This window comes from Chrysemys picta, chromosome 1, assembly GCF_011386835.1.
Source record: "Chrysemys picta bellii isolate R12L10 chromosome 1, ASM1138683v2, whole genome shotgun sequence".
In the NCBI taxonomy this organism is placed as follows: domain Eukaryota; kingdom Metazoa; phylum Chordata; order Testudines; family Emydidae; genus Chrysemys; species Chrysemys picta.
The window spans coordinates 352,437,016-352,448,646 of NC_088791.1; the positions used below are offsets into that span (position 1 = coordinate 352,437,016).

The 11,631-nt window shown below is 46.0% G+C and overlaps 1 protein-coding gene across 1 annotated transcript; it reads left to right on the top strand.

The window, feature by feature from the left end:
• The first annotated feature begins 10,337 nt into the window (after positions 1-10,337).
• Positions 10,338-11,276, top strand: LOC135972265 (olfactory receptor 52P1-like). Its single transcript, XM_065549628.1, has one exon. The coding sequence runs from the start codon at positions 10,338-10,340 to the stop codon at positions 11,274-11,276; it is 939 nt and encodes a 312-aa protein (XP_065405700.1).
• Positions 11,277-11,631: the final 355 nt, after the last annotated feature.

Sequence of the window (11,631 nt, forward strand, 5' to 3'; positions counted from 1 at the left end):
CCTGAGTTCATACAGCTAAATTTGAACCTTGTAAGGTGTTTGAGGAGTTCAAGATTTCCCCTTCTCTGGGCATACACATTGTAGATATTGACATCAACGTTTCTCTGCCGTCGTGTTGCCCATTCATCTCTCTTGGTTAGCACCCTCTGAGGACTTCTCTGGACTTGACTTTGACCTAATTAATCTGCTATCAGCAAATGTTGCCACCTCACTGCTCAGCCCCTGTCTAGATTGGTAACAACTATAAAATATTTACCCTACTATTTGTTATGATGTGAGTAACCCCCTTGCTGTGCTTCTCTCCCTTCACAGGCACTTTGAGCATTTCTGAGCCTCATTAATGTATCTTCCACCTCATGGCATGTTTCAACCACACCCCCTGTGACCCTTCAACTTTCACCCTAATGGGAATCCCTGACCTGCAAGCTGCTCACATCTGGATTTCCATCTCTTTCGCCACATTCTACATTATCGGCCTGTTGGGAAATTTCATGGTTCTTTTTTTTGTAGGCAAAGAATAGACCCTGTACAAGCCAATGTACATACTGTTCTGCTTGCTTGCACTCACAGACATCAGCGTGTCTATCCTGATTGTGCTGAAGGCACTGTGTATATTTTGGTTCAATTTGGTCAGTATGTGTGTATCATTTTTGTAGTTCAAGTTATGAATATTGGCTATGTACTTGTATCTCAATGTGTTTGGATCCATGTAGCATCTGTGAAGCATTTGGAAGGTTCTTGAGAAAAAACTAATCTCAGGAAGTGCCCAGTCAAGAAACACTTAACTGATAATGGACTTTCAGAGATGACAGTCCACATCTGAGCTTTCCTGGGAACGTTCAAACTAACGTAAACAATGGTGTCATCCTGTAAACTGAGTCAGCATGGACATGTGACTTGCCCATGTGACTCCAGATTCTATCTTGCTGCTCTGATTTCCACAGTAAGAATGGAGGGGTGTCCTTCCACATGGCAGAGGATATAAAAGGCCCTGGAGACCGCTCCATTTTGTCTTCAATCCTCCTTCTTGCCTCTGGAGGAACTTTGCTACAAGCTGAAGCTTTGAACAAAGGACTGAATGACCCATCCTACCTGGGGATGTACTCCAGAGACTTGATTTGAAACTGCAGTTTATTATATCACTGCTAGAAGCCTGAACCAAGAACTTTATCATTACTGTATGTAATTGATTCCATGTAACCTATTCTACCTCTCATCTATATTGTTTTTCTTTTATGAATAAACCTATATGTTTTAGATTCTAAAGGATTGGCAACAGCATGGTTTGTGGGTAAGATCTGATTTACCTGGGTCTAGGCCTTGCTGCTTTGGGATTGGGAGAATCTTTTTCTTTTACTGGGGTATTGGTTTTCATAACCATTCGTCCCCATAATGAGTGTCACTGGTGGGTGTACTGGGAAACTGGAATATCTAAGGGAATTACTTTTATGACTTCTGGATAGCCAGTTGGGTAAAACCAAAGTCTTCAATCTTTGGCTTGTTTGGTTTGCCTTGGTGTGCAAAGGAACCCCATCCTCGGGCTGTAACTGCCCTGCTCTGAGCAATTTGTCCTGAATTGATACTCTCAGAAGTGTCCCACCAAAGGCAGCATCATTACAGACCTAACTTTACTTTACAACTAATGAAAGACCTGTAGTATCTACTGAGGTTAAAGACATGCAGAACGTCGATCTACCATCCCCAGAGTGATGGGATGGTAGAGAGATTTCACAGAATTTTAATGGCAGTGTTAAAGAAGTTTGTATTCTCAAATGCCAAACATTGGGACCAACTCTTCCCCTGCCACCTTTTTGTGATCAGGGACGTGCCTCAAGACTCCAAGCGTTCTTTCTCCCTTTGATCTGCTCTCTGGGAAGCAACCTCGAGACTTTCCAGACGTGCTTGCAGAAACATGGAAGAACAAAAACCCCAGGCGATGAACACAGTCCAATACATTCTTCAATTAAGGAATCGCATCAAGATTTTGCAGGCATTTGCTAGAAGAATTTTGCTAAATGCACAACAGGTAAAAGAGAAGGCCTATACAAAAGGGTCCAGCTGTGAGTTTTCAAACTGGGAAACTGAATGTTAGTGTTACTACCAAGCTTACAGTTGAAATTATTGGTTCGATAGCAGGGACTGTTTGAGGTAGTGAGGCACGTGGGACATTGATGGACCTATCTTCCAGGAACTCTCTGGACCTACCCTGTGGAACTTTTTGCCAGAGGATATTGTGAAGGCCAAGACTATAATTGGTGCCTACTGCCTCTGTGCCTTTAACCACCCGAGTCCCACTGAATGTGGATGGACATTGGGCACTTAATTCACATCTGTGCCTCTGAACCTCTTCCTCTATCCTCCCTATCCTAATTACAGCCTGTGCAGTGACTCTAGCAGTCCCCAGGTTTCAGGGCACATGCTGATCACTGAAGGGGCTGAGAAAGTTGCTCCTGGCCATGGCAGAAGTAGTGCACTATGGGTTTTTATCATTAAGCAGGGACAATCTATGCTACCCTCGGTCTGAGAGATGCTATCAAATGGGTTTGAAACAAGTATGTGCCACAAGGAAAAACCTTTACATTGTGTGTCATGTTCTCAGGGATTCTGCGCAGGGCTCGTCAGCTGAGAGGATAAAGAGGATTCCATGACTATGGGCAGCAGCATGGTAATGCTGATATAATGGAACACATATAAAACTTGGCTCTTCCTTTTCTCTCTAGGGATTCAGTTGTACCGGACCACTCTATCAAGTCTGCGAGATTCAGTTTGTCCTGACAATCTGAACCCCTGTTATTGGAGAATCATGTCTTCTCTCCCAAGGGAGCCTCTCAGGCTGAAATTCTCCAAGGTCTATTTTCTGCTCTTCCCACTGGTAACGGAGCCAAGAGAATTGTCTGTGAATCCCGGCCACCTGCGAGTCTGCAGGGACTGTACAGGGGAATCATAAAGGTTGTGGTTCAGTGTGCCATGTGTCAGACGTGTGAGATTCAGACCCTGATACTCAGGGCTCTGCCTTCTTGTTGCAGGAAGGAGAATTCCTCTCTCTGCTGAACGGAGTTTCGGTGAGTTGTTTGTTTCTGCAATAAAGTTAGTGCTAAGGGCTCAGGAACAGTTCCAGGGGTAAAGTCAAGAACCATCTGGGCAGGATTCACCAGCACAATGATTTGAACTGTTTAGTATTGTCAGAAACACCAAGGGATTTACCTGGTAAAATTGGAACTCAAAATGTTATAGAAATAGATTAGATAAATAGTAGTTGTTAAGATCAGTTCCTTGTCTCTTACTGTGTTCTTCTATCTGTCTCAGTAGCTTCCTCTTTTGGGGCGGTGGTTTTATTTTCTTCTTTGCTCATGGTTTCCAATTCAACAACTTCATTGCCCTGTTAAGAAGTGCAGGGAAAGCCTCTGCAGTGGGTATCTGTGTTACCAGAGGGTTCACAACAGGAATGTGTTGCACACTGGCCAGATTTTGCCCTCACATTCTGCTTTCATTGGATCACTCCAGACTGACACTGGCCTCCCTGAAAGCAAAATTAGGGCCCACATGTTTTGAAATCCCCATCTTTTATGCCAGGTCTCAGAACACCACATAAACTGGGTGTTTCCTTCAGACTCTTTCAGCGCCCTAACAGAATAGCGCTCTCTGTAGCACGACCCAAAGCCATGATTTTGGCCTCTTGGAGCCAAAAGTTAAACACTAAGGGTGAATCTGGTCCCATTGAAATGAATGGCAAATCTCCCAACATGGATAGGAGTTCACCCTAAATCCGTATGAAGGGATTTAAATAAGTTGCCTGATTTGCACTGGCCATGAGCCTCCAGTGATTTCAAAAGGCGGCGTTCTGTGGCCTCTATGGATGGGTGAGCTTGTTTGGACCAAAGAAAAACTGACAGGAAAGTTGCTGAAATCTCAAACTCTCAGGCTTAGAGGGTCAGAACTATGATTATAATGTTGTTGGGGGGTTTTTTATGGGGAAAGGGGTCTGTTCTCTCTGAGCCCCTGCATCTCTGGTTCTTGAGCGGATGAGAAGTACCAAAAGGTAGTGAAAAGGAAAGCATGATTCTTGCTTAGAGGAAGCCAGGCAGTGTTAGAAATCTCACTGGGGGTGGTCCAGGAATGCACAGTGTGTGTGTGTGTGTGTGTGTGTTTGTGTGTCTGTGTCTGTGTCTGTGTGTAGGGAATGGACATCCAGCCTAATTCACAGACCAAGAAGGTGTAACAAGGCCTCCTGGGTCAGGGTGGTGTCTCAGGCAGTAACATAATGTGGACCACATTGTAGCAGATTGTTTCTGAGACTGTCCCCCTTCCGGACCATCCCTCCTCCCATGAGCAACCCCACTACAGCCTCATAGTAACGTCAGCAATTGCCAACACAGGAAAAGCAGCCTCGGGAAGGTCTGTCTGGGTTTCTAATGGGCTGCAATATGTTCATGATTTGTGACATTTTGAGGAAGAGTTACTCACAGTGATTCTTTTAGTCTCCACACCTTCTCTCCCTCCCACCAGTCCTGTCCCTTTCTCCTTCCCTGCACAGGCTGAGCTGCTGCTGGGGTTCCCTTTGCCCCCTGAAAGGCAGTTCAGGCTGATCTTCCCCATTTCCCAGGTGCAGGCAGACACTGAGTTTAGCCTAGTCTGAGGAGATATTTCTGTGAGCTGTCACTGTGGGGTCTGGTACCTGGTTTTGCTGCTGGGTGAGGGGTATCTCTCTGTATCATGGCTGGAAGTTGTGGGGGTGGGGTACATACATGGACAAGTGGCCAGAACTGGGGGTTCTGGGCAGGGAGCAGGATGTATACAGGCAGGTGGGCAGAACTCATGATTGTGGTGGCGGGGAGCAGGATCCACACAGACAGGCAGGCAGTGCTGGGGGTTCTGGTTGCGTGGAGGGAGGTGTACACAGAGAAGCAGGCAGCACTCAGGGCAGTGAGAACAGGCAGGGGGTGAACAGTGACCAGCAAGCAGACCTGGGGATCGTGGGGTGGGGAGAGGCATGTTCACAGACAGGCTGGCAGCACTGAAAGTTCTGGGGGCGGGGTTTACAGGGACAGCTGGGAAGCAGCGCTGACATTAAATTTTTCTTTGTGATTGATATTCCAAGGCCAGTGTTGGGACCTTACCTGGCTTAACTTAGTTTGCCTTTTTGTTGATTTACTATGTCATCTTCTTCGATCTCTTTACTATTCCTTATAATCAGTTCTAAAAGCAGTTGTCTCGTGGCCTCTAAGGACAGGTGAGCTAGTTTGGATCGAAGAAGAACTGACAGGAATGTTGCTGAAATCTCAAACTCATAGGCTTAGAGGGTCAGAACAATGAGGAAAACAGTTTTTTTGACAGGGGAGAGGGCTCTGCTCTCTCTGTGCCCCTGCATCTCTGGTTCTTGACTGGATAAGAAGTACCAAAAGGCAGTAAAAAGGCAGTAAAAAGAAAAGCATGATTCTGGCTTAGAGTGCTGTTGGAAATCTCACTGGGGGGGGGGGGGGTGTCCAGGAATGCACACTCTGTGTGTGTGTGTGTGTGTGTGTGTGTGTTGGGGGAGAGAAAAACATTCAGTATCCAGATCACAGTATCCAGATCACATTGGTGTGGAGACCTCAAACTGGGTGAAAGAGGGAATGGACATCCTGCCTAATACACAGACCAAGGAGCTGTAACGAGGGCTCCTGGGGTGGGGGGTGTCTCAGGCAGTAACATAATGTAGACAACATTGTAGCAGATTGTTTCTGAGACTGTCCCCCTTCCGGACCATCCCTCCTCCCATGAGCAACCCCACTACAGCCTCATGGTAACGTCAGCAATTGACAACATAGAAAAAGCAGCCTCAGGGAGGTCGGTCTGGGTTTCTAATGGGCTGCAATATATTAATGCTTTGTGTCATTTTTAGGAAGAGTTACTCGCAGTGGCTTCTTTTAGTCTCAACACCCTCTCTCCCTCCCGCCAATCCTGTCCCTCTCTGCTTCCCTGCACAGACTGAACTGCTGCTGGGGTTCCCTTTGCCCCCTGAAAGGCAGTTCAGGCTGATCTTCCCCATTTCCCCATGTCTGGTACTTGGTTTTGCTGCTGGGTGAGGGGTATCTCTGTAGCATGGCTGGAAGTTGTGGGGGTGGGGTACATATATGGAGAGTGGCCAGAACTGGGGGTTCTGGGCAGGGAGCAGAATGTATATCAGCTGGCGGGCAGAACGGGCAATTACGGTGGCGGGGAGCAGGTAGTACACAGACAGGCAGGCAGTGCTGGGGGTTCTGGTTGCGTGGAGGGAGGTGTACACAGAGAAGCAGCCAGCACTAAGGGCAGTGAGGACAGGCAGGGGGTGTACAGTGACTGGTAAATAGAGCTCGGGATTCTGGGGTGGGGAGAGGCATGTTCACAGACAGGCGGGCAGCACTGAAGGTTATGGGCGTGGGGAGCAGGGTTTACAGGGACAGCTGGGCAGCAACGCTGATATTGAATTTTTCTTTGTGATTGATGGTCCAAGGCCAGGGCTAGGATCTTACCTGGCCCTGAGTGTGTTTGGGGGCACCTCAGGCAGGGGCGGCTCTAGCTTTTTTGCCGTCACAAGCACAGCAGGCAGGCCGCCTTCAGCGGCGTGTCTGCAGGAGGTCCCCGGTCCCGCGGATTCGACAACTAATTCGTCCAAGCCAGGGTTTTTTCAGACCAGGTCTTAAAACCCCCTAAGGATGGAGATTCTACCACCTCCCTAGGCAACCCATTCTAGTGCTCCACCACCCTCCTAGTGAAATAAAGTTTCCTAATATCCAACCTAGACCTCCCCCACTGCAATTTGAGACTATTGCTCCTTGTTCTGTCATCTGCCACCACTGAGAACAGCCGAGCTCCATCCTCATTGGAACCCCCATCAGGTAGTTGAAGGCTGCTATCTAATTCCCCCTCACTCTTCTCTTCTGCAGACGAAACAAGCCCAGTTCCCTCAGCCTCGCCTCATAAGTCATCTGCCCCATCCCCCTGATTATTTTCATTGCCCTTCAATGGACTCTCTCCTATTTTCCACATCCTTCCTGTAGTGGGGGGCCCAAAACTGAACGCAATACTCCAGATGTGGCCTCACCAGTGCCGAATCGAGGAAGGAAATCACTGTGCTCGATCTGTGGGCAATGCGTCTACTAAGGCAGTCCAATATGTCATTAGCCTTCTTGGACACAAGGGCACACTGCTGATTCATATCCAGCTTCTTATCCACTGTAATCCCCAGGTGCTTTTCTGCAGAACTGCTGCTTAGCCAGTGGGTCCCCAGCTGAATATTGTCAATGTATCTGCATTTGAAATGCAGTTCCACCTGAGGAACACCCACTTGGCAAGAAGTTTTCAGTCTAAGGAGCTAGTTGGGAAGGGCCCATTGAGGGCAATGAGCTAGTAAGTAAAACAATTGGCCTGAGGAAAAACTCATCTCAGGCTTCCTGAGAACGCTGCAGACAGCCTTTAAATAATGGATACTATCACTCTACCAGGGCATTTGACCAGGCCACATAAATTAGGACTACACCTTGAGGAGTCTGTATTTTCCCACTAACTGGTTTGGGAACCAAGTTTTGAAACAAAGGTTTCTGCCATATGCTATAGCTATATAAGGCTGGGAGTGACCTCATCGGTGGTTCTTCACTCCTCACACAAGAGGATTGCTGGAAACACCTGAGGAACAAAGACTGAATTGGGGAAAGTGCTGGACCCAGGCTAACGGGATTTCTAGTCTGTGTATGGAAACCTCAGAAACCTGAGCTGCAAGTCAAATGCAGTTTCTGCCTTGAGAATATGCCAGATGGCTTGTAAGAAACTGCTAATTCATAGTCAATCTAATTAGTGTGTTAAACTTAGTTTGCCTTATTCCGGATTTGCTAGGTCATCTTCTTTGATCTGTTTGCTATCCAATATAATCACTTATATTCTATCTATTTTATGTTTTAATCTAAACCTAGTATCCCTTTAACTTAGGTGTCTGGGGGAAATATCTCAGCTTGGTTACCACAAGTGTGCATTTTCCTCCCCACATTGAAGGAACTGGGTAACAAATTCATACTGGTCAGAGTATGTACTAGGGCAGGACGGTACAGCTCTGAGGTCCTAGCCTGGGAACCTGGGGGTTATATTGGCTGTAGCCTTTCTATTGTTGGTTCATGCAGTGGCTGGTCAGAGCCTGAAGGTAACTGCAGCTGGGTGTGTCCCTGCCTGTGTGAATGCTCTCACTGTTTAAACAATGTACACCTTATTTCCAGTCATAATTGCTTTAACTTCAATTTACAGCCATTGAATCGGGCTATGCTAGGCTGAAAAGCTTATTATATTTTTCTTTCCCGTGTTGGAACTTATAAAGTGTTATCAAAAGTCATCCCAAAACCAAACTTGTTAAACTAAACGGATTGAAATCTTTGAGTCTATCACTATAAGGCAGGTTGTTTTCTAATCTTTTAATAATTCTCGTGACTCTTCTCTGAACCCTCTTCAATAGATCAGCATCGATCGTTAATTGTGGACAAAAGAACTTGACAAAGGGTCCAGGAACAGTTGCACCAGAGGCAAATACAAAGGTAAAATAACTTCTCCACATCTCCTTGAGATTCCCCTGGTTATCATCCAAGGATCACATTGGCCTCTTCTGGCACTGAGTCACACTGGGAGCTCATGTTTAGTTAATTACCCCTTCACGCCCCCAAATGTTGTTCAGAGTCATTGCACTTTCCATGAGAGTCCCCCATCGTGTAAGCATCACAAACATTCTTTGTTCCTAGATGAAGATATCTACATAGGTATATTAGAACACATATTGTTTGCTTTGACCCAGTTTATCAACCAATCCAGATTACTCTGAACTGTGACCTGTCCTCTTCATTATTTACAATCCCCCAATTTTAGTGTCATCTGTAAACTTCATCAATATTCAGGCATGAGATAGGGTAGCAGCTGAATTGATGACACAAGTCTCTGCTTACACTTGTCAGTTAACACCTGTAACTTATGCCTCAGACAAAGCTGGGTGCTTGCAAGAAAGAGTGTCACCAAAAGAAACAAGGGGAGTAACAGAGGTGAAGGCCTGTATGCTGAATACCAATACCCTTGTGTCATTTGTGCCCATTCCCTTGAGCACAAAGTCTTAGCACAACATGATTATGTTTGTTTCCATGGGGAAAACTGGGCTCTTTCTAACATAGGAATTGCATCATGGATCAGACCTATGCTCTATCTAGTTCAGTGTCCTCTCTCTTACAGGGACAACCTCAGGTCCTGCAGAAGAAGGTGTAAGAAACTCAACAGTAGATGTATGGGTGTGTGTGACCTGATCACCTGGAAGGTGTCGCCCTAATGCCTGACAGCTAGACATTGGCTTGTGCCCTGAAACACTTTGGTGTCTAGGATTTCCAAAATATTTATTTACCTGTAACTATTGTAACTGGATAGTCTCACTACCCATGTAAATATCCAAACCTTTACTGAATCTTTCTTAGTTCACGGCCTCAACTACCTCTTGTTCCTCAGACTAATTAGGCATTGAGTGAAGAAAGCATTCTTTTTTTAATCTGCTTTGAATATGTCACATTTCAGTTTAATTGAGTGTCATCTTGATCTTGTGTTATGAAACAGGAAGAACACATTCTCAATCAACTCTTTACCAGTCAGTATTTTATAGACTTTTCTCATCCCCTCTTATTCATCCCCTTTGTAAGGTAACAATCCCAGTCTTTTCAACCTCTCTCCGTATGAGAGTTTCCCCAGGGCCATTATTATTCTCATTGCCCTTGCCTGAACCCCTCTAGTTCTGCAATATTCTTTGTGAGAGGGGTGCTCACTACTACACAGAGGAGTCCAGAGGATGATGAAACATTGTTGGACTGATATTATGGCAGTGTATTATCTTTATGATTTTCCATCCCACTCCTCCTGGATCCCAAATGTTTTGCTTAGTCTCTGTCCATGCTTGAACTGTAAGCAGGGTTTCCCAGAGGTGTGTATCAGGATGCCCTGCTCCATGTCCTGAGTTCATGCAATTAAATTAGAACCTTCCCAGGTGTTTTCTGACTTCAAGCATTTCCCTCCAATGGGAATACACATTGCTGTTATTGACATTGAAGTTTCTATGCCATCATGCTGCCCATTCACCTGGCTTGGTTAGCTCCCTCTGAGGACTTCTCTGGACTCGACTATGACCAAAATAATCTGGTGTCATCTGTAAATGTTGCCACCTCACTACTCACCCCCTTTCTAGAGGAATAATAACTATAAACTCTTCACCTTGCTATTTGCTATAAAGTGTGTAAACCCACTCAATGTGCTTCTCTCCCTGCACAGGCACCTTGAGCATTTCTTAGCCCTACTGATGCATCAACAACCTCATGGCAGCTTTCAACCTCACCCCCTCTGACCCTTCAACCTTCATGCTAATGGGAATCCCTGGCCTGGAAGCTGCTCACGTCTGGATTTCCATCTGTTTTTCTACGTTCTACATTATCAGCCTGTTGGGAAATTTCACAGTTCTGTTTGTTGTAGGGAAAGAGGAGACCCTGCACAAGCCGATGTTCCTGCTGATCTGCATGCTGGCACTCACAGACATTTGCTCATCTACCTCCATCATGCCAAAGGCACTCTGTATATTTTGGTTCAATTTAAAAGGCATTACGGTGGGTGGCTGCCTCACCCAGATGTTCTTCATTCACACAGTTTCTGTTATGCACTCAGCCATCCTTGTGACAATGGCCTTCGATCGCTATATTGCCATATGCAATCCTCTCAGATATGCCACCATCCTCACCAATGCACGAATAGCTAATCTAGGGCTAGTATGTTTGATAAGAGCTGTTCTCTTCATTTTGCCCTTGCCCTTGAACTTGATCAGGCAGCCATTCTGTACCAACCGCATTATCCCCCATACATACTGCGACCACATGTCTGTGGTGAAGATATCGTGTGGGGACACCACGGTTGACAGGACATATTCCTTGGTGATTACATTTGTAGTCACCGGGTTAGACCTAACGCTCATTGCCCTGTCTTATGGTCTGATTGCCAGGGCTGTCGTCAGAATCTCCTCCAAGACAGCCCACCAGAAAGCCCTCAACACCTGCACAGCCCACATCTGTGTGATGCTGACAACTTATACTCCCTTCCTCTTCACCTCTCTGACATACCAATTTGGTCAGGGCATTGCTCCCCATGTTCACATCATCTTGGCCAACCTCTACTTCCTCGTCCCTACCATGCTCAACCCTATCATTTATGGGGTCAAAACCAAAGAGCTTCGTGACAAAGTGAGCAAATATACCAGCAGAAGGTGATCAGCAGGGGACACTGATTTTAAACCTGTATGATGAGAGGGAAAAACGATATCTCCTGCTTAATGAAGGGTGCTCTGTAGCAGTTTGACAGAGCTCAGCATTGTGGAAGTTCACAGTCTGTGAAGTTCCTCACACCTAACGTCTGTTCACAGTCTGTGAAGTTCACTCCATCACCAAGCACTGCAAGCTGGCCTCTGGGTAAAGGGAGTAGAGTGGGGCCTTAGACACTTTACTAGCCAATTCCCCTGAGGTAGTGCAGAAGGAAAGTTCGCTACAATAGTTCCCCACTTACACTTGGGAACTGGGAGAAATAGATGGGCTGGATTTAAGTGATGTGTAAAATATAAGTGTAACT